Source organism: Arachis duranensis, chromosome 9 (assembly GCF_000817695.3).
Source record: "Arachis duranensis cultivar V14167 chromosome 9, aradu.V14167.gnm2.J7QH, whole genome shotgun sequence".
Taxonomy (NCBI): Eukaryota; Viridiplantae; Streptophyta; class Magnoliopsida; order Fabales; family Fabaceae; genus Arachis; species Arachis duranensis.
The window spans coordinates 118,884,777-118,909,721 of NC_029780.3; the positions used below are offsets into that span (position 1 = coordinate 118,884,777).

Genomic DNA, 24,945 nt, shown 5'->3' on the forward strand with positions numbered 1-24,945 from the left:
TTCAGAATTTGAAAAAGTATCTTGAAGTTGATTTTAATCATTCTCATGGCTCTAGAAGAAGGGCATATGATGTTATTGAAATTATTCGAAGTAGACTTGCTAGTTGAAAAAGTCGACTTTTGAATAAAGCTGGTGGAATTTATTTAATTAAATCTGTTATTACTTCTATTCCCATTTATCAGATGCAAATATCCCTCTTCCCTTTTTGTGCTTGCAAGAAAATTAATTTTATAATTCGACAATTCTTGTGGAAAGGTCAGAGCAATGGTAAGGGACTTCCTTTAGTTAAATGAAAAACTCTTATTGCTCCCAAGAAAGCTGGTGGCCTTGGTTTAAGGGATGCTCACTATGTGAATTTGACTTTGTTAGGTAAGTTGGTCTGGCAAGTTCTTTTCTGTAAGGATAAATTATGGGTCAAACTCCTTTCAAAAAAATACCTAAAGCGTTGTTATAGCTTGGATTTTAAGATTCCCAAAAATGCTTCTAACTGTTGGCGTAGTATCGCTTTAGCGCTTAATTTTTTGAAGGATGATTTTTCTTGGTGCATAGGCTCCCTTCATCAATCTGTTTGGCATGATTTCTGGAGTCCTCTTGGTTATATTGGAGAACTTCTCCCTTATGTCCACATTTCATATATTCATAGTAAGTTAGAGGATATTTGTTTTAATTTTGTCTGACATTTGGATACGTTGGTCACTCATCTTTCCCTGGATATTAAAATATTCATTCTTGGTTTGACTCCTCACATCTGGCGGTAACCCTGGATGGTGGTGGTATTCATCCTCCACCAAAACATACTGGACAAAAGAGATATCATTGGGATACCCACATAAATTGGAACTGGTTGTGGCGCTAAAAAATTCCAGAAAAGTTGAAGGTTCTTGTTTGGCTCTGCATCTAGGAAGCCTTGGGCACAACATCTTTTCGATTTCGGCACGGGATGACGATGTTGGATCTCTGCCCTCGCTGCAATGGTCAGAAAGAGTCGGCTTTTCACTGCTTTTTGAGTGTTATCGAGCTCGAAATGTGTGGTCCATTCTGGGTGTGTCCTTGTTTGGCATTGGCAGATTTATGACTGGTTTAGTGAACCCTTTGGATATTTTTCGGCGCCGGATGGTGCAAGGTGATTTCACTTTCTTCACTGGTATATGGTGGATTTCGCGTCATAGAGATCAGCAAATTTTTAATCGCGAAGAGGAGTGGTCTGATCATAAGATTGCCTTCTCTGCCAGGAGACTTGCTCAGGAGCTGGAAAATTTTAGCCGCTCAAACCGCCTCCTTCATGAACCTGAGGATAGTGTGGTTTGGTCTCCTCCTCCAAAAGATATGGTCAAAACAAACTGTGATGCTAACATTTTCCATGAGCACAATTTTGCAGGATTTGGTTGTCTTCTACGGGATAAAAATGGAACTTGGAGAAAAGGTTGCTCAGGATGTCTCCCTAATTGGAAAATTTTCAGGTGTGAACTTTTTGCTCTTTGGAGGGATTTGGTTCTTACTTGGGAGTGTGGGTTCAAGTCAGTCATAATCGAAACGGACTCAATGGAGGTTTATCTAAGACTTCAATTTGATTCTGATCCGCTGACTAACACTGATGATGATCTAGTATTGAAAGTTAAAGAATTGCTGGCTTTGAATTGGAAAGTTCATTTTCGCCTGGTAAGAAGGAAAGCAAATTTAGTTGCTAACCTGCTAGCTGAAAAGGGGACTTGGGATAGGATTGATTTGGTGGAGTGGCTGGAGCCTTGACATCAGGAGACGTTCTCCGTAGGGACTTAGTAGTGCCTATTTGATTCTTGTTTTGTATTTTCTTTTGGCTCCCATGTTCTAGTTTCTTTCGAAGACACCAAAAAAAAATTAAGGATTATACACAGAAATGGGTGCTTTTTCCTTGTAAAGTTATGGCATGAGAAAAGGCTCAACATCCAAAGCAGCATATACAAATAGTTGATGGTCATTAATCTACCCTTTTGCTACACTGATTGCAATGAAAAAGATATTACATATCAGCAACCATTTTTGGCGCATCATCTCCGGATTTAGACAGGGTTCCCTCAGTCCACCTCTTCAGCATTTCTAATGCAGCCTTTGGTTGGTCCATTGGAACCATATGACCCGCATCGTGCACCTGTTTGTTTTGTTACACATAATATCAAAGTTGATTGAATCAGCATTTGCATTTGTGCATGTATTTCATATAGTATGTGAGATTGTCCTAGATAATTATTGAGAGTTTCACAACACAACTATCTCAGTGAGACATACCTTAAGGAAGCTTAAAGCTCCATGATTCTTCAATATTCCAGCTTCTGAGCCATCAACGGTGAAGCGAACTTCGGGAGAGTTTACAAATTCTTTCTGGCCAGACCATTCCATTGCATGAACCCACTTTGAATTACCTGCTCATTGAATTCATAAGACCGAGAGAAGTCCAATCAGTACAAGACATTGAAAAAATGTCTTAAAAAATGAAATATTACACTTCAGGACAGATTTAAAATGCGGTTACATATGGGCACACACCGAGCCAGTTGCAGATGAGATCATATTCTCCAGCATAAACAAGCAAATCAATTCCATCCTCAAGAAGAGTGGGAATTCCAACTTCAAGATTCCTCATCCAATCCACCAGCATAGCCTGATAAACTGTAGTACTGCAAGATACAAAATCAATATCCCCAACCCCAAGTGCATCTCGGACAGCTTTTAGGTTCAGGAACTTTTCCATGGGAGAAAAATCATAGCAAAGGTTCCCCTCACACTTCTTTCTAATGTCATAGTACTGCAGAAGCAACATAGAAAATAACTATAAAAAGTTTGTTCAAGACGGCCATATAAAATACATTTTAGGTTTATCAAGTAAACAATATAAAATACTTTTGAAATCTAAGCCATATTGAACAGGAAGCAACTGTGTTACCCACATTGATATCACCAACACGTGCCAAGATGGAACTGAATATTGTATTGCATACAAAATAGGAGGCTGTGCATGCGATTTTTCCATCAGTTCCTGAAAGGATTAAAACAAATATTAAGCAAAAAGGTAGTAGAAACAACTAAACAAGCCATAGGTTTACAATGAGATTGAGGGAATGAAATTGGTCTTTGAATCTTAAATGAAAAATCAAAGCTCTTATTATAGAATATCAATTTATAATATAAACAAAGTAAGATGATTTCGCTAAGATAGTTATAAAGTACTACCACAAATATTTATATCTGAAGATTAAATGATTGCAGTATATAAATTATAATAATGCAAACTTTTAAGAGACAAAATTATATAATTTACATAGGCTGTGGCTGTGCACATTTTATTGATTCATAGGACTACATAGCATGATCACAGAAAGTATTTCCCCAACACATGCTAATTATAAAAACAAATGTAGTTTTATCATTTTAAATCAAGTCTAAAGCAATTTATATTCCATTAGACCCAAGCAAACCCTGACCTTTAACATATAAACATGAGAAGAAACAATGCTCCGTTAAAGAGGAGAATAGAAGTATGTCACATGTAAAATTACCACAAAGCTTTATTGCCAATTCGCAGGCTGGAACCATCACTTTATTTATACGATCATAGTCAGCCTGCCGAATTAAGCCCATGTCCAGTGCATAATCTGTGTAAGCTTTATACTGAATTCCAGGATCAGTAAGCCCATTGCCGATGGCAAATCCCTGTTTAACCACTTCAAATAAGATAAGCGATTCTTCTTACCGTTTGATAGTAATAATGGCTCATTATTTAATGTTACGAACCTTCAGGTTAATATGAGTTCCTTCTTTAGCTTTGTTTCCCTTATGGACACGAGCTGCAAAAGCTGGAATATAATGCCCAGCATATGATTCACCCGTGATATAAAAGTTATTTTCTGCATACTCTGGATGTTCTGCAAAGAAGGCCTACAAGGAAAAGATTGTAAACATGCTCAGAATATGATTGGTGAACCAAAGCCAGAACAAGCCAGGTATTCATAAGTCATACAAATTCGGCAGCAACTTAGCAAATTTTTCTTTTTCTCAGAACAGAAACTATGTGACGCTAAAAGGAGTTCAGAAACACTACCGCCGTCCTAGAACTAATGAAATGTATTCCCCACAACAGCTTAAGGAACTTTGCATTAATTAATACTTGAGAGTAACCACAAGTACCTGTAAAAAGTCATACAGGTCATTGCTCACGCCATCTTCATCATGACGAATGTCACGACTATCACTGCTGTAACTAAACCCAGTCCCAGTTGGCTGGTCAACATACAAAAGGTTTGATACCTGCAAGGTTATCAAGCAAGCAATTAGTCAGGGTTCGATTTTCAAGCTAGTGATCACATGCACAGAACACCATAGATAGCAGTTGAAAGACAACAAACATCAAAACAACATGTGATACCTTGTCCCAACCATATTCATTCCACTCAAGGGACATGTTGTCAGCAATTTTGAAGGGACCATTTTCAAAAAACAGAGCCAGCTCACTACTGCAGCCAGGTCCACCAGTCAACCAAATCACCACAGGATCCTTCTTGTTGTTCCGTGATTCGAAGAAAAAGTAGAACATCCTGTGACATTCATCCAAAATTGTCAAATAAATTAGCAGAAACATAGTAAGAAATATTGTTTTAGCTATATCCTCTTAAAACAAAACATCCTCCTAACTTCTAAACAAGGAAAATATCTTTTCTTCGTTAATTTTATCTTCTATGGTCACACATTCTTAAGCACATTTACAAAATACAAAGCGTTCAATATTTTTATTATTTAGCAATTAGGAGGATTATTAGAAGAATACAATATGTGATCACTAGTTTTCAACATTTATTCTCTATACCCTGTTACCAGTGTATTCCATTAACAGAAACATGGAGAAGATTACGAATTTCCATAAGCAGTAAATCTTCAATTTAAGAGTTTTCCTACTTCCGTTACTTCGATGTTCATTTGTTTAATTAATTCAAATAAGAGAAAGTTTCAAATTCTGAACACGTTCATATGCCTTTTTATATTGTTAATTCTTATTGTCTAAACCCCAAAGATAACATAAGGCCAAACACAAAATAACAACGAATAAACTGGGCCCTAGGGATCATATGTCAGCATAAAAAACATAGGGTACAGTGAAAGAAAAACCAATTGACCGAATATAACATTAACTAATTTAATCGCCAAAAAAAAAATTGAAATAAAATTACGTCGTAGACGATATATTGAAAATTGAAGAGGAAAGCGAAGTTTACTTTGCTGCATAAGAATGCTGAAGGGGGTAATAGCCAGCACGGTGGCCCAAATCGTCGACGGAGATCCCTCCTGACACAAAATTAGGGAACCTCAACGGCTTCTCGACGATCTTCGCATTTCTGTCGCTGTTAGGAGATTCTTTTTGAATGATGTTGGCATCTTCACGAGGGAAGAGGTTGAGATCTCTGATGAGCTTCTTGGCCTGAATGGAGGGGAAGTTGGAGTCGCCAGCGAGGCGGAGATCGTCGGCGATGTTGGCGGCGGAGGGAGAGAGGACCAGCAGAACGGCAGCGGCTGCGAGGAGGAAGAGAGGGCGCGTGACGGTTACCATTTTTCAGAGAGAGAGAGAGAGAGAGAGAGAGAGAGAGAAAACAGCGCGTTTGTGGGAAGCTGCTTATAAAGGAAGAGTGTTGCTACGTTGCGTGGGACTGAGGTTTTGTGAACCAGAGAGAGAGAGAGAGAGAGACTGTTAGTTACAGTTAAGAAGCATGTATGCCATCATCATCATCATCATCATCATCATCATGCATTCATGCACTGTGAAATTTTCATTGACATTCAGCCATTGACGTCCTTGAATATTATTCCCTCCGTAATGCATCAAATTATTCTAAAGTACTATTAATTATAAAGAATTTACCGATTAATTTTGATGCGTTTATATTCGTTTTTTGGATAATGTTAAAGATAGTTATTAGTTATTTTTGTTGATGCGATATTAAGTCACCGGATACACTTAATGTTAAAGGTCGTTAATAGTGTATCAAAATTTAAATTTATATTTATATTCTTTTCACCAAAATATTGTATTTAATAAATTTTAAAAGGAAAAACATTACTAATAGAATATCGAATGACGAATATATAGTATAATTAAGCTATCATGGAGGGTTGCTTAAGAGAGAAAGAATTTTGTTTGCTTAACAAAATCGTATTAAGTTCCTTGTTTAAATTTAAAAAAAATCATGATATTATTAGTAAATCAGAATTAAACTTGAAGTCTGAATATGATCATTTCTTTTACATTTTTATGCTAATTTTATTTTTCTTTTTGGGTATAGTGGATAGGTAAATAGAGTTAAGTTTCTAAAAAATAGATTGATGTACTAGTTTGTGAAACTATGAGAGGTTAAATAGTTTAGCATAAAATGGATGCAACACACTTGAAGCGTGCAACTGCAAAAGTTAGCTAAAACTAATAATGAATTAATGATCATTAGTTTGCACGTTTAAGCTAATATAGTATGAGTCTTGCAAGCTTTATCTTCATCACCTTCCTTCCCTTGTACTTCATCTAAGAATTTAAATTATTACTCACAAGGACAATAAAACTCTAGGTTAGAGCTTGATCAGGTTCAATGAGCACTTTAGCATGTCTTTTTCAATATATGTCATTATTTTACTTTTCTATTTTATCAAAAGTTTATAATAATTAGTAGATATTTATATAAATAAATAAAAAGCAAAAGAAAAAGGTAGCATGTTTAAGAAGTATTGATTACAAAATGGATTTAATATCATCATGAACATGTTTTGTATGTTAGCTGATGGCTCATCAGACACAAATAAACTGAATAGATACATTATGTGAATATATATTTACTCATTTCCCATCATCAAACAATGGAATGGTATTAGATCAATTGGGGAAAATAATAATAACCCATCAACCCTCAAGAGTGAAACTATAAGGATCCTCAAGAACTAGCTCCTTCCCTCTCTAAAACATATCATGATCATTGATCAGTAAGTGAAGTGAGAACACAGGTTAGAAAGGCTTTACACAGTTTCTTTTTTCTGAGTTGCCAATCATTCATGTATCTAAGAAGTTGCCAACAATCTAGTCAAAGAAGCCTTCCTCATCAAGCCAAACATCAACCAAGAAATCTACCATTTCCTGCATGAGCAAGACAATTGAATCATTCCTCTGTATATATAGGTTGCTACTTGCTATTATCTAATCATATATATGGTTTCAATTCTACCACTAAGCGTCGAAACAGTAAGATTGTAGCATCTCTTTCTTCAGTATATTTTCATTTACTGAAGCTTGGTGTCATTGTGTGGTTGTTATTGGTGGTGGCAATGGTTGGCTGGAGGACCAGAGAGCGATTCGGAGGAAATTTAGAAAAATAAATGTGTCAAATTTTAACAAAGTTGAAACTTGGGGCAAACGTTGTGGACATTTAGTATACTTTTCCCTAGTCATTTTGACATCCATATGAATGCATACATTTTCAATTTTTCATGCTTTGCCTAGATTCATACCGGTAAGGGTATCGGCTCTGAAAAAGGTTCGTTAGTGGAAAGCAGCTCTTCGTACGATGTCGACCAACTGCAATGAAGATATTTAAAATAACTCAACAGTTGTCTCAATAAGCTACACCAAAGTAATATGTTAGCTAAAAACCATTAGCATATGAAACTCTTCAAAAGCTTTTGTTCATATCTATGATAAGAATGGTTGATCCAATTGTTAAAACACAAAAGAAAAAAGGAATTGGGCTATAAGGTATACCTAATAACAGGTTCCTTAGCTATTCTTGGTTGATTTTGAGACTTATCACCGATCCACTTCCTTCTATTCTCATGCCAAGCAATTGCAGCTGCATAATATATCAATCAACAGTAGGTTTTAAGTAAAAATTTAGAGGAATTAAATATAAACATAATAAAATCATTGGTGAAAGGTTCAGAAAATTGAAATTAGAAAAAGAAAACAGAAAATTATGACAAGGCTACTACTATTTCTTTTCTTGTTTCTTCCCTCTAACTATTTCTCAATGAGTTAGGTATTTGAACAATATTCTATCTGATTTACATAATGTTCGGGAGGAACACGGAGGGACTTACACTAATCGAGCCCACTTAATCCAGCCGTAACTGACGTGGGACTCACTTGAATCCAATACCTAAAGGGAAAATAACCAATTAAGTTCAATATTGTTCTAATTGCAATGACAAACTTACCATGATTAATGAAAGTGGAAGATTGCTTCCCATTGGAATGAGAACTTAAGCTGGCCTTATCACCGGATCTTTTTGCTTCATCTGCAGATTTAGAATGCTTCAAGATTTGTTTCCCATTGGAATGGGAACTTTCAATGCAGACCTCCATCACATCCGAAGGGAACGACCATTCCCCACAATAATTATACAATAAATACACTAAAAACTGCTTCCTTGTAAAGACTATAAGTACCTCCAAGTTTCCTTACAGTTATTGCCCTGTGAATGTCAGAGGATCTGGAAAATACTTTCGCATATTTACTGCTTCTGCATAAAAACAGAAATGTAATTTGTATTTGTTCACAACAATAAACTAGGAGTAAAGCATCAATCGTAAAGTAAAATGAACGATTAATTCACCAACTATTCTCACCAACATTCATTCAAATGTCAGCAAATGAGAGATGTGATATCATTTATCTAAAGATTATGATCTCAACTTTAGTATTATCGAATATATCGGTGACACAACCTGTATATGACAAGTTTTTAACAAGTTAACATGGACAAGACCTCACCATGTACCTACTATGTGTTCAAGTTCGGGACCTTGCAAGCTCAAACTTTTGGCAATAACAAATGCATATTGGCATTCATTTCCAGTTAGTTCAAATAAAGGGATGCCAACTTCTACAATAAGAGAAGAGAATTATATTGAAGCTACCTCTTACATCTTCTAAACTGCATCTGATAAATGTAAAAAGGTAAAAAACCTTATACATACTTGTCCAAACAGAGTTCATTTTCTACTAGAATTATCCCGATGAGAAATCCTTGTTGCTAAAGCATTCAACTCAATCTGGATCTAACAATTGAAGATGTCCTATTAATATAAATCCTAGAAAAAGTACTATTCCTAACTGAAAAACTGTTGACCATAAATGAATTAATGAAATCGCATCCATTGATCGATATTTCAATACAAGAAATATAAACGATAAGCATGGGATTTCTCAACCTGCTTCTCTTCCAGATCTGAGAGAAACTCACTGAGATGAACACATAAACATTACTCATTAAATCTTACTCACTTGAACTAACTACCCAACATTGTTTATATATATAAAGGGAAAAGAATTTAAACCTATCAAAAACCCTTGTTTGGGCTAATATCTCCTGCTGATAAATCAAAATTCACATCATTACAGTATTACACAGTTCAATAATTGTGTTGGTTTTCAAACTTATAATCAAAGATAACACAGCTTCATCAAGAATACAATAAAAACTAACGGGCATGAACTTAAGAATATAAAAACATAGCACAAATGAGAATCCCAATAATTCCAAGTAAGAGACAAAACAAAAACAAAACACATTAATATTTCCTCATCACTGAACAATGCATCCAGCAAAACAAGTGCAAAATCACAAACCCAATTGAGATCTGAACCCAAATAGAAAATACTACCAAGTTCAAACCAAAAAATTCGCAATTTTCTCTGATATCTACATTAAAATAAATAAATAAAGACAAAGAATTAACAAGAATTTAAGCAATACCCTTATCGTGCTTTAGCTCACGGTAGCTGCAGATAGCTGAAAAAAGAGATCAACCGAAGGAGCAAACGTAGCAGAGAACTCAAAGTTACGATTTTGGAAAATGGGTATGAATTAAAACAAGCATTCACCTTCAAGAACTAACAAAAGGTGTCATTTTCTTTTCGAAATTTCTTGGGGTTTTGGTTTTGGACATGTGTGTCTGTGGCGAGTCGCTACTTTGTCTTAGAAACAAACCAAAAACAAAAAATATTATAAATAAAAAAATATATGATTTTTCTTTTTTTCTTTCCTTTTTTGAAATTTGAATAATTTTTTATACTGTATTATTAATTTCCCTTTGAAATTTTGTTTGAAATAATTTTTTAAACTATTTATTGTGAGGATAAAATATTTTAATTTAATTGGTTGGATAAATTAGAATCATTTTAGAGTTTGGTATTTGGATTTGGTTTTTATGATTGTTGTTATTGGGTGTAACTTGTCAACTGTGTGATGTTACTTTGACTAGAATACCCGCCACCAACCAAACTTCAATAGAGCAACTTGGATAAGGTTACCAAGTAAACTCAAGGGCCTTTTGGTCCTTTTGTGGTCCAAATGAAGCAACAGATTCAACTTCCAACTTGTAAGAACCACATATTTTGTTTCCTTCTCCTACTTGTATTGCTAATAAATATCACTTTTTCTTTCCTTTTCTTTTTCTTCTGAAGTGGATATATAAGTTAAGGGATTTGATTATTTTATATTTTAAAAAATATAATTTAAGAGGATAATAATAAATTTTCTTAAAACTTTTATATATTTAATGTATTGAAATGTAAAAAAAAAAATTTTCAATAACTTTTAATTAAATAATCTTTTATGATCTTCTTAAAATATAATTTTAGAACACAAAATTAGCAAGATCTATAAATTAATTAGATACGTGTCACTATTTATACATGGGTAATATGCATGTCAACCAATATGCGAGAAACATTACAATTTTTTTTAGAGAAGTGCTAGGGAGACAGTAACTTTTGTGATTTATAGTCATCAAATAGTCATCAATAATAATTTTAATGGTGTGAGATTGATATAAGATTTTATCGAATAACTCACTTTTCTTTACTAGTTCTAGACAAAATTTAATAAAATTGTTGGTCCCTAAATTTTTTTTTTTTATTCAGTTAGTAAGCATGCATGCAATTTCATATAATAATTTATAAAAAAAAAGGAAATGCCAAGAAAAATAGAAATAAAAGGAAATAAAATCACATGATAAAAACAAGGTCAAGCTAACCATGAAATTTAACAAGTCATGCTATTTGAGTTGGTCACCATTTGGGGGGAATCAAGCTGGTGAATTCAACTTTTTGCTGGATAATGTGGTTGTTTGGATTAGGGTATAAGTATATGGGATCTCACACAAGTGTTTCACTCACGTGTGAATTTAAGCATGGGTCAACTTTGTCTGCTATGGGAATCATGGGTTGGTAAAATAATCGGCCATTTTTGTTGTCGGTGGTAGATCTGAATAGCTTGTGAGTGCTTATAAGTTATAACACCTTATGTTATTGGATTATTGGAACGCTTAAAAGTTAAAACCATACAGTAATATCAGCAAAATTATAGGAATTTATAATTGTTTGAAATTTGGAATTTTAAAAATTAAAATGCATCAATATTTATCATATATCTTAATTTAAAAAACTTAATAAAATAAAAATAACAGAAAAAAATATACCTAATTTTACTGCCATCCTAATTCCAATCTCAAACTAGAAAATTTCTGTATCCTGCATTAATTTTTTTCTTCGTTGAACATTCCCTTGACGACTTGACCCTTACTTTTCTTTTTTTTTTTTTAATACGAAAGTGATACTCAAATATTGGAAAGTTTATAACTTGCAAATTTTAATCAATTAGATAATTAATCAAAGACCAAAGTATATTAAGCTAACACATACTAATATTTTTCTTTAATGGGAATTGGGAAGTGATGGTCAGATTGAAGAAAGTTTGTAACGTGGCCGTTATAACTCGGCTATACATCATGATTTGGATATATACATTATAAATTGATTATTAATAACAGTCATAAATATCAAAACGTTTAAATATGTTATTCTTTTTCGTTTAAAGTAAAATTATTTGGAGATATAATCGTTATTCTTTATTTTCGATATAAAAAAAAGGTAAGAAGATTATTCATGATATTATAGTTTGCAAAATTTATTATTTACTTATTAATTTGAGCGTTAGAGTGTTTTTTGCAGGTATTCACTTCTTATTTTTTTATTGCTAAAGTATAACTTATTCCGACCAAAAAATTTGCAGTTACTTATCAGCAAACAAGATATACAGTGACTAAACCTTTACAAGAACAATTAGCACCCACCGTGGGACCTAGAAATGAAAGCCCTTTTTTTTTCTTTATTAGGTCCTAAAATTTCTAAGTCTGTCTATGACTGATCAACTTCTTTCCACACCTTCCGAACTTCTTCAGATGGTGACAGAATTACAACAGGCTAATCAGTGCATGACAAAAGAAAACTAACAAATGACAAATTAAATAGCCGAATTAACCAATGCTCGGATTGCTCATAACGATGATCCTCACAATAAACGATAAGATGATGAGGAAGAAAACTCTGATCAAACGCATATATTTAAAACTTAACAACTAGAGAGAGATGAACAAAATAATAAAGGCAATAAATCAAACAGTGCAGTTGGACCATTTACAGTCGAGGTTATGGATTTTAAATTGTCCAGGAACTTTACGTTACTGATGACATTAACTCCCTATGATGGCATGCGGACCAAAAAAGCACATCAAAAAATTTAGCTCCCTATGATATTGTGCATTCATCTTCTTTTTAGCAATTTTAGTAAGTGTTTAAACTAACAAAAATATAAAATTGTTTATATGTACAAATACAGTTAATTAATTCAACTCAGATAAAATATATTAGTAAGTTTTAACAAGTAACAACGTTGATTATATTATTTTAATTTCATGAATGAATATGATACTAGAATAATATAAAATAGTTCTAGCTCATAGATTTTAATAAAAATAATTCTCCAGCCATAATAATTTTTTTTTACTATGATAATAAAAAAATAATTTAAAGATAAATTTTATCTCGTATTAAATTTTACTAATTTAAATAATTTTTATTATAAGAGTAAGAGAATTTGAAAATTTAACTCATGAATTATGAAAAAAAATTTACAAATTCAACAACTAATATTATTTTAAAAAAATATTTAAAAAAATAAAATTTTAATATAAATATTTTAATTTAATCACAAACTACTAAACTTTGAAAACAGATAAAATTATTATTCATTGGTTTCATTATTTTTAATATTGAAACTAGTTAAATTTTAAATTTAATTAACTTTATAATTTTTTGTAACAAAAATTACTATACGTGTTTTTATTTAAAAAATAAAAATATTTTATATTTTATATATTATCCGATGTAGAACAGAATATATATGCTAGCTTAAAATAAAAAGGTATTAAGTGAATGAGAAATGTGACTAATGAACACATGTAACTAATTTTGTAGTAAAAAATTTTAATCAAGTGATAGGGAGGAAAAAGGAAAAGTGAATAAGGATTAAAAAATAATTTAAATAAAAAAATGAGTGAATGATTTAATGAAAAGCTTTGCCATTGATAGGGAGGTAAAAGAAATAGTGAATAGGAATAAAAAGATAATTTAAAAAAATAAATAAATTTCTATAACAGTGATTTATTTACATATGCTTGCGAGTCACCAAAAAAAAAAAAATTACATATGCTTGCGCATGTTCTTTTTGTTCTCGCCCCTTTTTCTTAATATTTTAATTTTATACGCCACATTATTCTTTTTCTTTTTCTTTATCTCATTTTCGTATTTTTCTTTTTTTTTATCTCTTCTCCTCTTTCCTTTATAGTTATCATCACTACCACCATCTCTTTTCTTTTTCTTATATGTATAATAAAAAAAAAGAAAGAAATAAAAAAAATACATCATTAAAAAAGACATTTTTTACCTTTGTAGCAAAATTATTTTGGTATAAAAACTAAGAAATTTATGTGTTATTATTAAGAAATTTCGGTGTATTTTTATTCTGATAAGTTCTACATAATTCAAAATTCATCATCTTTCTTCTCCTCATCTTCTGCTGATGCTTCTTCTTTTTCATCATTATCATCTTCTTCTTTTTTTCCTTATTCATCTTTTTGTTTTTGTTTTACCTTCTCAAATTTCTTCTTGTTTTACTCTTTTAACAAAAATAAAAACAAAAAATCAAACAAAGAAGAAGAAGAAAAAATACATAATATTGCAAAATTATTAGGAAGATGATGAACCTACATTCATTCAATTAAAAGAAAGAAAGAAATAAAAAAAAAGAAGAAAAATGCAGCATTAACGAAGATCGATATTTTTGTACTTTTGTAACAAAATTTAGGTGCAAAAACTAAGAAATTTATGTGTTATTGTTAAGAAATTTCGGTGTATTGTTATTTTGATAATTTCTGCATAATTCAAAATTCTTCCTCTTCCTCTTCCTCCTCTTCATCTTTTATTGCTGCTTCTTCTTCTTCATCTTCTTCTTATTTCATTTTCTCATAATTCTTCTTGTTTCATTCTTTTAAGAGGAATAAATTATATAAAAAAAAAATCAATGCTGCAAAATTATAAGAAGAAAAGGAGGAAAAGAAAAAATGCAACAACAACAGCGGCAATAAAAGAACGATGATAGAGAGAAAACACGCGAAGAAGAAGATTCAATCTTTGTTTGTGTGCTTGTTTTCTAATTGAGCTTGTGTATCGCAAGTATTAAGTAATTTTGGTGCATTTCTGAGTTAATTGGGGTGGATTCTAGATTTAATTTTAGAGTTAATTGAGGTGCATTTTGAAAATAAGCTCAGACCAAAAGTGCACCTTATTTAGATCTAGAATGCACCGAGATTAAATTTAAAATGCACCGAAATTACTTAATGATAACTCTCTCAAAAACATGTAGCACAATTAAAAAATTTCGGTGTCAAAATTGAGAAACTTATGTGTAAATATTAAAAAATTTTAGTGTTATTTCCTGATAAATTTTGCATAAACTTAAAACTCCTCTTTCTCCTTTTTCTTGATCATTATCATCTTTTTCTTTTCTTATTCATCGTCTTCTTCTTTTACTCTCTTAATAAGAATAAAGAAAGAAAAAATCAAACAAAGAAGAAAAAATACATAATTTTGCAAAATCAATAGAAAGAAGACGAAGAAAAGAAAAAAAATGCAGCAATAACAACAACAATAAAAGAATAACAATGAAGATGAAACACGCGAGAAAAAAGAAGAAACGCAAAGAAAAAAGAGAAGAAACGCAAAGAAGAAGGAGAAGAAGGAAGAAGAGGAGGAGCACGAGGAAGAGGAAGAGAAACGAGGGATACGAATGTTAGAGGAGGAATACAAAAAAGAAGAAAAAAAAGAAACATAAAAAAAAACGGCGTAATTTTACACGTATTTTATATAAGTGAATTTTATTGGGTTATAGTTAACTTGATTGAATTTAGTTGACAAAAAATTTAAATATATAGCAGGACTGTTAAAAAAATTGTGACGGAATGAATGTATTTAGCTGTGATATAATAATTGGTTATTGACAAGTTGGTTATATTTTTTTGGCTGGTGAACTAGTTCATTTAAAAAAATCGAACTTAATTATGATAGTTTATTAGTTAGTATAAATTATTATAAATAGAAATAGTAAAAATATAATCAGATAAAAAATTAGTAATTGGCATAATTTATTTTTTGGGAGTCATCTTTCTATAAAATTATCTCCTTTTTATTTTTTTTATCTAATTAATCTTTTTCTATTTATCTCTTAGCTCATTATTTCTTTTCTATTCTATATTCTTACTCTTTCAATTATGCTTTCATTGAACACTATCTATTTTTTAGAGTGGTTTGGCGAACTCAGATATTATCCAAACTAGCATGGTTAGTGAGTATTTTGACAAATTCATAACTTATGCAAGTTTCATTTATATGCATGGTCATTAAATTTTACCACATTGCTTCATCAATGGACTACATATATCCATATTTTCAAAGAGGTTTTCATTGAAAATCCAAAATCTCTTTTCAGTGTTTTGTATTTAACAAAATTCTATGAAAAATTAAAGAAAATTACAAATCCAAGTTTAGATTCAAGATTCGCAGATCAGCAGATCTCAAAAAAGGAAGATGTTGAATTAGAAAAGGAAACAACAAAATTGCAACCATAAAACCAAACTCCAGACTAATAACAATGTCAATCCGTCCAAAGCATTCTAAATTTCAAATAATCACTAGCAAACTAACAAATCAACATCAGCAGGACAAATCTGGAAAATGGCAACAAGTTACACACGGCCAACTGCGGTTGTTAAAAAAAAAAGTAATGTAATAAATTAAAGTCTAAGTTTCAATTAGGATAATTTTATTAGTATGAATTACTATAAATGTAGATGGTGTAGGAGTGTAATCAATCAGGTAAAAAATTAGTAATTGACATAATTTTTTCTTTCAAATTCTTCCTTCTATGAAATTATCTCCTCCTTAATTTTCTTTGATCAAATTAATTTTTTCCTATTTTTCTCTTATCTTATTAATTTTTTTTATTCTATATTCTTTCCCTTTCACATTACATGTATAATATCTCGAATTTTTTTTTCAATGCGCATACTCTCGAGTCTCGGCCTAAGCTTTTAACTTCAAAAGGCATATATACCATACTAGTAACTCTTCAAAAGATCTTATTATATATAAGATACATACGTGATACATCATATACATCATACATGTTTGTCACACTTACTATCATTTATATGGAAATCTTATTTCTAGTAGATAAACAAGACCCAAACCAACGAAATTCAAGCAGACTACAAGACATGCAAACTACCTAAATTACAAAGCTAATATATTGTACCAAAGATCTTTTAGGTGAAATAATCTTTTGGTAATTGGTACAAAATAGTAACATATATAGTATCCGATCCTACTAGTATATACTATCTATAGAAAGGATTGGACCTAATCCTACTAGTATATTAAGCATTCAAACTTATATATAACACACATTATAGCAAAGTACATCATTAGCGTGTGTTGTATCTAATGGGACACCATTGCAGTAGAAACCAACGTGTTCACTCCACACATGTTATATCCTCTGCAAATCTTGAAATACCCATGTTCTCCCCAACGCTTCCCCCATGAATTCTTGATTATCCAGTATGGTTTGTTCCCAAGTCTAAGGATGGAGAAGCCTTTTGTACCATAGCCAACTAGTAACCCACCATGGTTGGGCTTCTTTCCACATATAAAAGGGCATGACACACCTCCTATGTAGGTTTGCATGTAAACTGCATTCACTCCAACTGCACACATTAACAATACTTCATCATAAACAACATTAATGCTAATAATCTCTTCTAGTGCTAATATTGATGCATACATGTCAACATAATTAGATAGACATAAAAATGTTGAATTAAGGAGACTTACTAGCAAGAGGGCCTTGTTTGACTAAATATGCAGCAATTTGATCGTCATCCGCAGGGATATTGGTGAAATTTGATACTCTAACTACTATTTTGTTTTTGTCAAATTTACATTCACCTCTGTTTTGAGTGTAGGGATATGTTGCTTCCTCTTCCACACCGCCAGCTTCCATCAAATAGTTATAGGCATTTGTCATAAGACCACCCTGACAACCATTGTCGCATGCTGTCTTATCTGTTATGTCACACTTAATAAAAATGAAAGAAGAATAAATTAGAAATAAACATACAAAAAAAATTGCACATATTACATTAATATAATACACCAAGTAGATTAACCAAACATTTTCGTAACATAATATATAATTAGAGTTATGAATTTTTATGACTAAAACAAGGATTTAACTAACAACAAAAACCATATTATTACACATTGAAAAATAAATGTTTACTTTATTGTCACAGTCTATGAGCTGTTGTTCACTAAGATTAAGAAGCTTGCCCGTTGCAATAAAATGAGCTCCTTCAAGAGTTCCTGTAGTGCTGAAAGCCCAACAAGCTCCACACATACCCTGTATTAATTATGTACAAATACTTATCATTAACCATGCAAAAATATTAAAATTGATCAACAATATTTTAGAAAAGTAGCAAATATTCATGTAAAGCATATTTATCAGCCATCAATAATTGATGTTTTTAATGGTACGAGATTTCATCTAACGATATGAAATTCTTCACTTTTCTTTTGTTGGTTACATGCTAGACTTTTCCTTTCCGAATTTTAGAATACGGCAAAAACTCACAACTCTAGTGATTCATGATATAAAATTGATAATTGAAAACTATTAATCGACAATTTAATGATTTTAATCATTCATGTCAAATTATCTAGCAATTTTCAGCTATTAATTTCGCATAAAAACAAATTCATCTGAGTTTTCACTTCACCTTAGACTACACACCTGAGTCTTAACTTCAGTAACCGCTCCTTTCTCCCTCCAATCAAAAGTTTCCGGTAACCCTTCCACCTTCAAGGGTGGCGCCATCCTATCGGCAGTAAATTTATTTTCGTTCTGAGACACCAAACCGTGAGTGTACAGCCTCAAGAATTCCATTTGTGTGAGATCTGAGAACTGTGTGACACCATGAGCGGCTGAGGGATCAAGCACTTGGTGTCTTAAGGCCGTGACGATGTTGTCGGCAAAGATTCCAAGGCGACGGAGATACTCCTCTCTGGTGGTGTAGTTCTTGCTGTAGTTCTCCATGAAGGCTTTGAATTTGTTCTCTGTTGAGAGAAGGTAGTTGTCCTTTTGCTCCAGTTTTCTTGCTATTTCCTCAACAGTCATTGCCGATGATGAGAGAACCACCATCAAAGTACAGCAGAGGAAGAGTAGGAAGCGTGTATGGCATGTAAGTAAAGGCCATTGTAGCTTTGTGAACATGGTGTCACTGCTTTTCAGATATGTTTAGTGTTCTTGTTTTGTTTGTTTGTTTGTTATGTATGCGTTTCATGGGTTGTTATAATAACAAGAGAGAAGCTCTCAGGAGAGTAATTTTTAGTCATTTTGGTTATTATTTGATCAATAATATTAAATTATTTTTAATAAATAAATTTTATTAATTTATATATATTTAAAAAATATAATTATCTTTAAACAATAGAAGCTGATAACTTGATGAGTATAGCAAAGGGGGTTGGGTAAGGTGGCTGAGTACAAGCAAAGGTGGCAACATAACAGGATAAAAGCTACATGCAATGCAACACGTGGTTCTAATATTGATAAAAAATTGCATGCCATTGTTGGTGACTTTGTTATTCAAATGGTTCTTTCTTCCTGTTTCACAATGAGACTAGCTAATAATGCAGTGTTGAGTTGAGTTGGGTGTGTCTTACAATAATAATGATGATCCAAGCCCACTAGAGCAACTACAAATCATGTGATATGGGCAACTTCAAGATATGGAAAAAGATGCTAGGAGGAATATTGGTTACTGGCAATTGGATTTATAAAAATTAGGTTTAATGGAAACATCAGTTTAGCATGCATCGACTATATTATCAAATAAATTTTATATTTAACTAACTTGGGTGATCGAGTGGTCAATTCACTCATTTGTTTAAGTAAATGTTGGGGGTTCGAATTTTGTCTTGTGCATATAGCAAAATCATTGGTTGGCTAGTGGCAAACCCTTAAATCCCTTAAATGGAATTCAGATTCGCGAATTAGTTCTTAACCTGTCGAATTAGGAAATACCGTGGACAAAAAAAAAATAAATTTTATCTTTGACATATCATCCAATCAATTTTTTATTTGCATTAAGTAATGAGAATATTTGTTATTTTGTTGTTTATTAAATTAATTATTTATTTATTTTTAGGTGTTAAACAGCATATGTTTGAACTTTCATTTCATTGAGGTCAAGAATTATATTAACCATAGAAAAAAATTCTGTTGTCACACTACTAGCTAGCGATCCATTATATTATCATATTAAAAAGTAATATAACAAGAAATATTAATTTTCAAAAGGATCAAAGACTTTTTTAATAATCTAAAGAAAACAGTATTTATTAGGATGAATATTAAAAAAAAAAAGCTAAAATGCCCGTTTATATTTAAAGTTATTAATCAAATTATAATAAAATTTTGAATTTGATTTTAAAACGGAAAAAATATCCATAGTGTTCATTTAAAAAAATTAAAATATTTTTAATATTAATTTTAAAAAGACTAAAATATCCTTCAAATAATAATTTTAAAAGTAAAACATTCTTATAGGATTAGTTGATATTGTTTGATAGTATTAGTAATTTGCAATTTAACTTAATATCAAAAAGACCAAAATATTCTATAGCTAATTTTTAAAACATCAAAATAATTTTTTAAGATTAATCTCAAAAGACTAAAATAACCTTTTAGAATAAATGCTGATTAATTGTATTAAAAATGGCAAATTTAAACTTTTAAAACAACTAAAATTAAAATACTCTTATAATCAATTTTCAAAAGAACATAATAACATTTTAAGATTAATTTTAAAAAATCCTATTATAGAATTAATTCATATTGTTGTTTGATTGTATTAGAAATTAAAAATGTAAATTTGATTAAAAAGGATAAAATACATTTTAGTTCGTTTTGAATGATTAAAATGCTCTTTTTATAGCTAATTTTTTTTCTAGAATTAATTTAAAAAAAACTAAAATATCCTTTAAGTTTAAAATTTGATCATAAAACGAATAAAAATTTTGTAGAGTTCATTTTAAGAGACTAAATCACCTTTTAATATTAATTTTATAAGGATAAAAATATTCTTGTAGTTCATATTTTAAAGTATTAAAATACTCTTTAAGTATTAATTTTAAAAAGACTGACGATTTACCCTTATAAGATTAATTAAGTATTTGATTGTATTATAAATTTAAAGTTCTATTATTTAATATTAAAAAAATAAAATAATCTGATTTCTAATTTTTAAAAGACTAAAATAACTTTTTAAGATTGATCTAAAAATTAAAATATTTTTTTGAGTAAAATTATTTTATTATGACTAAAATACTCTTGTAATTAATTCTTGTAAGAACAAAACTACTTTTAAAAATTTATTTAAAAAAACTAAAATATCATTATAAGACTAATTCATATAAAACTAAAATTAAAAATCTCACCATATATATTAAAAAAAATACTTAAAAATCAGTTAAATTTATTATTTTTTATTAATATTTTTAATTATTAATTCAATTTTTTAATATAATAATTTAATAATATATTTTTAAATATTAATAACTAACTATTAACGAAAAAGTAATAAATTCTACCACCTTTTTATATCGACATCCTTCTATATTATTATCTCTTAACGGCAAAGGCGGAGGAAAGGGGGAACTTGTCGAAAACGTCAAAACTTCAATATATCTTAAAATAATATGTAAATAGTGTTGTATAAACAAATTAGTATAGTGGATTAGTGGTTTAGCAAATAGCTTTCAAAAACATTTAACAGGTAGCAATTGCATACCACAATTGAGTTTGGAGTGATTATATGTGGGCCCAGAGTTCAGTATTATTTTAAAATTTATTTATTTTCGCAGGATATTAAAATTATTAAGTAAATTTATTAATATAAATATAGGTTACATATCTTAATCACTAATGTATTTTAAATACATAAAAAATTATTAATTATATATATGTATTATTTTGTGTGTATTTTTTATAATAATAAAAGATAAAAAAACAGTTTTATGCAAAAAAAAACTCTAATATAAAATTACTTTTAATTAGCAATGCTATTAAAATATAAAATTAATATTTTCTACTGGAATTTTTTATTTTTGATAAGATGATTGTTAATATTTTTTTGAAAAAAAAAAACACTGATCATAATTACATAAATTATCAATAATCTATGATATAATATTTAATTATATAACTTTTTAGAAATTTAACTTAATAGTCTTTAAAACTAATTCTCCCCAAAAGTTAATTAATTATAAAAAGATATTTAAAAAAATCAAAATTTATTATTTGTTATCAATACAATTTTAGTCATCAATTTAATTTTTTTATTTTAATAATCTAATAATATATTTTCAACTTTCACTTTAAATATTAACAGTTAACTATTGATAGTGTATATAAACTACGCTAGGGTCATCATAATTAGTAAGAGACTAAGAGATTAGACAGAGTTTTAGATTTAATTATACTACCACAAGGGAGGAAATAATAATTATCTTTTATCTTTTTAATATACTGCTTATTATTCTGCATCCGCAAACAGACACATTAAAAATTACATCCATACATGCAAAGCAACTGCCAATACGTAGAGGGGGCAGTGCCTAAGTACAGCTCAGATGTATGTCTAATACACATTATTATACTAATTAATAACACATTAGAATAACTAAGAAATGCAATAAACAATAATCAAGCACTTATGACGAGATCTACGTTGACAGAAGATTCTTGTATTCTCGGTCCCCTTCGTGACATTATTCTTTGTTTTTCCACACTTTGCGCGTATAGATCCTACAAACATTCGCATTACATTAATTGATTTGTAGTAGTCCCGTATTTTATCTCTGAAAATAAATCTAAAAAGATAGATTAAATGAAAACTTGATTTTACATTGATTACTTACAAAACAAAGTATTAATCCAAAAAAAAAAACATGTTTCATAATATATAACATGAATTTTGGTTTTAACTTTCTAATTAGGAATACGGAAATATTTTATAACTAAAAAAATTCATCAAAAACAACTAAAAATTAATCTTATTTAATAATAATAATAATTAATAAAATATTAATAAAATAATTTTTCATTATTTTTTTTGTCTTTCTAGTAATAAATATGATAATAATTTTAACTGCAGTTAATTTTAAGAGTGTGATAGTCATAACCATTATAGAATGCACTATATATATATATGAAAGATTGATTAGTTACCATGTGCAGGGTTGATGGATGCATGCAAAGTAGTAGTATATATTATCTAGTAATGATAAGGTGGAGGAGGTGATTTATAGTAGTAGTGAACTGGAGGAGGAGGAGACGGGTACTTATAAGGCTTCTTGTGTGGTGGCGGAGGAACGTAGTGGTGGACTGGTGGTGGTGGAGAGTGGTACACCGGGTGATGAGGGTGGTGGTGTGGGTACTTGTGCACCGGTGGCGGCGGAGACGGGTACTTGTAGTGCTTCTTGTGTGGTGGTGGAGAGTGGTGGACTGGGTGGGGGTAAGGGTGGGGCTTGTGAACTGGTGGTGGAGGAGAGTGGTAGATTGGGTGAGGGTGAGGGTGTGGGTGTGGATGAGGATATTTGTGAACCGGTGGTGGTGGAGATGGGTACTTATATGGCTTTTTTGGCGGTGGAGGTGGAGAAGGATAGTGGTATGGTGCCTTTGGAGGAGGTGGTGAGTGGACTGGTGGCGGTGGAGATGGATACTTGTAGGGCTTCTTTGGTGGTGGTGGTGGAGATGGATAGTGATAAGGTGGTGGCGGCGGCGAGTGAACTGGTGGTGGTGGAGAAGGGTAGTGGTATGGCTTCTTGGGTGGTGGAGGGGAGGAGTATGAGTATTTGTTGGCTGAGATTTCAGTTGGCAAACTCAAAAGGATTATTGCCAATGAAATAGTGAGACAGGAGGCTCCTAGGGACCCCATTTTTCCTCCCTATGCTCTCTTTAAAATGGATCTTGGGTATGCTCATACACACCTAATTCACCCTCTTTTTATAGCTTCTTTCCACCACCAACAACCAACTTTGTTTATTACTTTTTTTCATAACACATCTAGCTAGCTAGCAAGCTTGTCATCACTTTCTTAGAACGTAACCATGTTATATATTCCATCTCATAATTAATATTCTTATTTTATACAGAGAAAGTACGAGGAATTAATGAAATATCTGTATAATACACATAATGGAGATTTAAAAAATATTAGAGATATAATTATTAGTGTTATCTTTTTTCATTAGCGTAAGCCTCTAGGATAAGTAGTATCATGATATGATATTAAAATTCTAAATTTAAAAGATCAAAAATTCGATCTTTTAATTTTATAACATAAAATATGGGTGATGTTCATTTTGTAAATCATATCGTCCGTAGCGAACTCTTTGATATATAACAATCAATATGTTACTATATGATTTTAGTATTCTAGTATTTTACTCGTTGTTAATGTATAAAAATTATCTAATAAACCATATGGTTAATCATGTACTATATGTGTGGCAGATTATTTTTGTACAAATATCTTATTTACAAAAGTACATACTCTTATCGACATAAAAAAAATTATTATTAAATCAGTTTCTATAAATTTGTTATATAAATATATATTATTTTATATATTCTCATACATGTATATTTTATACGAATAGTAAATTAATAATTAATTTTGGTATACATATAAAATAATTAATTTTTAATATATACTTATTATTTTGTATATTATATTATATATAATCATTTAATTATATATTTATATCTAATTCAAATTAGGTATTTACTTTGGTACAATAATAAATTCATACGTACCGATACGATAAAAATATAGACAAATAATAAAATGATATATAGATTATATTATTTACATTAGTATTTAATTTTTTTTAAAAAAATTATTATATCAATATCTTTAATAAAATATTCTTATAATTTAATAAAAAATATATTTTTATTTAATTTTATAAAAAAATCCCAAAATCCTTTTTTTTTAAATATCAGATAAAATTTACCCATTAAAATTAATCAAATTTTAAAATTTAACTAACTTTAATTTTATAATTTTAAATAATATAAAGAATAAAACAAAAATACATTTAGTTATTCATTTATCACATTTATATTGGATATTGGATTACATTATTGGTCATTGTTAATTTGTCATTAACCTTTTTGGACCACGCTGGACCCAAAGCTTTTTATTGAAGAAAAATGATGTTGATATATTTTTCATATAACTCTTTTTATATTTTTTTATCATATAAAAATCAAGAGGTTGCGAGAAACTGTCAATGAACTAGTAGAGTGACTAGTTTAATAATTTAAAGGTTCAATCGAAATTTAATTAGAGTTCAACCGATTTAATTAAATATATGATAAAATTATAAAAATTTAATATACCATTTTAGATATTTA

At 30.4% G+C, this 24,945-nt stretch overlaps 5 protein-coding genes across 8 annotated transcripts; 1 reads left to right on the forward strand and 4 right to left on the reverse strand.

The window, feature by feature from the left end:
* The first annotated feature begins 296 nt into the window (after positions 1–296).
* LOC127741446 (uncharacterized) lies at positions 297–1,749 on the forward strand. Its single transcript, XM_052253859.1, has 2 exons — positions 297–642; positions 809–1,749. Exon 2 carries the CDS (start codon positions 1,072–1,074, stop codon positions 1,747–1,749), a length of 678 nt encoding a protein of 225 aa, XP_052109819.1. The 5' UTR covers positions 297–642; positions 809–1,071.
* A 115-nt stretch (positions 1,750–1,864) lies between these two features.
* LOC107468003 (serine carboxypeptidase-like) lies at positions 1,865–5,763 on the reverse strand. Its single transcript, XM_016087239.3, has 9 exons — positions 5,244–5,763; positions 4,400–4,568; positions 4,162–4,281; positions 3,769–3,912; positions 3,534–3,687; positions 2,925–3,013; positions 2,524–2,782; positions 2,266–2,399; positions 1,865–2,128 (listed from the first exon to the last, which is right to left on the reverse strand). The coding sequence occupies exons 1-9, from the start codon at positions 5,573–5,575 to the stop codon at positions 2,000–2,002; spliced, it is 1,530 nt and encodes a 509-aa protein (XP_015942725.1). The 5' UTR covers positions 5,576–5,763; the 3' UTR covers positions 1,865–1,999.
* Positions 5,764–6,725: 962 nt separating this feature from the next.
* On the reverse strand, positions 6,726–9,974 carry LOC107468008 (uncharacterized). 4 transcript variants are annotated; one of them, XM_016087246.3, is made up of 7 exons: positions 9,757–9,974; positions 8,978–9,058; positions 8,772–8,883; positions 8,215–8,520; positions 7,763–7,850; positions 7,513–7,579; positions 6,726–7,141 (listed from the first exon to the last, which is right to left on the reverse strand). In XM_016087246.3, the coding sequence occupies exons 4-7, from the start codon at positions 8,360–8,362 to the stop codon at positions 7,085–7,087; spliced, it is 360 nt and encodes a 119-aa protein (XP_015942732.1). In that variant the 5' UTR covers positions 8,363–8,520; positions 8,772–8,883; positions 8,978–9,058; positions 9,757–9,974; the 3' UTR covers positions 6,726–7,084. The 4 variants fall into 4 exon arrangements, with proteins under 4 accessions (XP_015942732.1, XP_015942733.1, XP_020987309.1 ...); XM_016087247.3 differs by lacking the exon at positions 8,772–8,883; XM_021131650.2 differs by lacking the exons at positions 8,772–8,883; positions 8,978–9,058 and having other exon boundaries at positions 8,215–8,514.
* Positions 9,975–16,830: 6,856 nt separating this feature from the next.
* LOC107468005 (probable cysteine protease RD19D) lies at positions 16,831–18,809 on the reverse strand. The gene is given in 6 exon segments (XM_016087240.3): positions 16,831–17,001; positions 17,004–17,036; positions 17,039–17,164; positions 17,292–17,535; positions 17,740–17,859; positions 18,253–18,809. Coding segments are annotated over 6 exon segments (1,071 nt in total). The 5' UTR covers positions 18,733–18,809; the 3' UTR covers positions 16,831–16,933.
* Positions 18,810–22,017: 3,208 nt separating this feature from the next.
* LOC107468006 (extensin-3) lies at positions 22,018–23,512 on the reverse strand. Its single transcript, XM_016087241.3, has 2 exons — positions 22,753–23,512; positions 22,018–22,329 (listed from the first exon to the last, which is right to left on the reverse strand). The coding sequence occupies exon 1, from the start codon at positions 23,459–23,461 to the stop codon at positions 22,799–22,801; it is 663 nt and encodes a 220-aa protein (XP_015942727.1). The 5' UTR covers positions 23,462–23,512; the 3' UTR covers positions 22,018–22,329; positions 22,753–22,798.
* Positions 23,513–24,945: the final 1,433 nt, after the last annotated feature.

What these genes read in the sequence shown, in the direction of transcription:
- LOC107468003 (XM_016087239.3), bottom strand. Translation starts at nt 5,575, where the DNA reads ATGGTAACCGTCACGCGCCCTCTCTTCCTCCTCGCAGCCGCTGCCGTT. An exon ending in ATTGGCAATAAAGCTTTGTG is followed by an intron (nt 3,014 to 3,533) that starts GTAATTTTACAT and finishes TAATCCTTTCAG; the next exon opens with GAACTGATGGAAAAATCGCA. An exon ending in TCTCATCTGCAACTGGCTCG is followed by an intron (nt 2,400 to 2,523) that starts GTGTGTGCCCAT and finishes TTCAATGAGCAG; the next exon opens with GTAATTCAAAGTGGGTTCAT.
- LOC107468006 (XM_016087241.3), bottom strand. Translation starts at nt 23,461, where the DNA reads ATGGGGTCCCTAGGAGCCTCCTGTCTCACTATTTCATTGGCAATAATC.
- LOC127741446 (XM_052253859.1), top strand. Translation starts at nt 1,072, where the DNA reads ATGACTGGTTTAGTGAACCCTTTGGATATTTTTCGGCGCCGGATGGTG.
- LOC107468008 (XM_021131650.2), bottom strand. Translation starts at nt 8,362, where the DNA reads ATGGAGGTCTGCATTGAAAGTTCCCATTCCAATGGGAAACAAATCTTG. An exon ending in TTCCACTTTCATTAATCATG is followed by an intron (nt 7,851 to 8,214) that starts GTAAGTTTGTCA and finishes TATATTATGCAG; the next exon opens with CTGCAATTGCTTGGCATGAG. An exon ending in CAGAGCCGATACCCTTACCG is followed by an intron (nt 7,142 to 7,512) that starts GTATGAATCTAG and finishes TTGCTCATGCAG; the next exon opens with GAAATGGTAGATTTCTTGGT.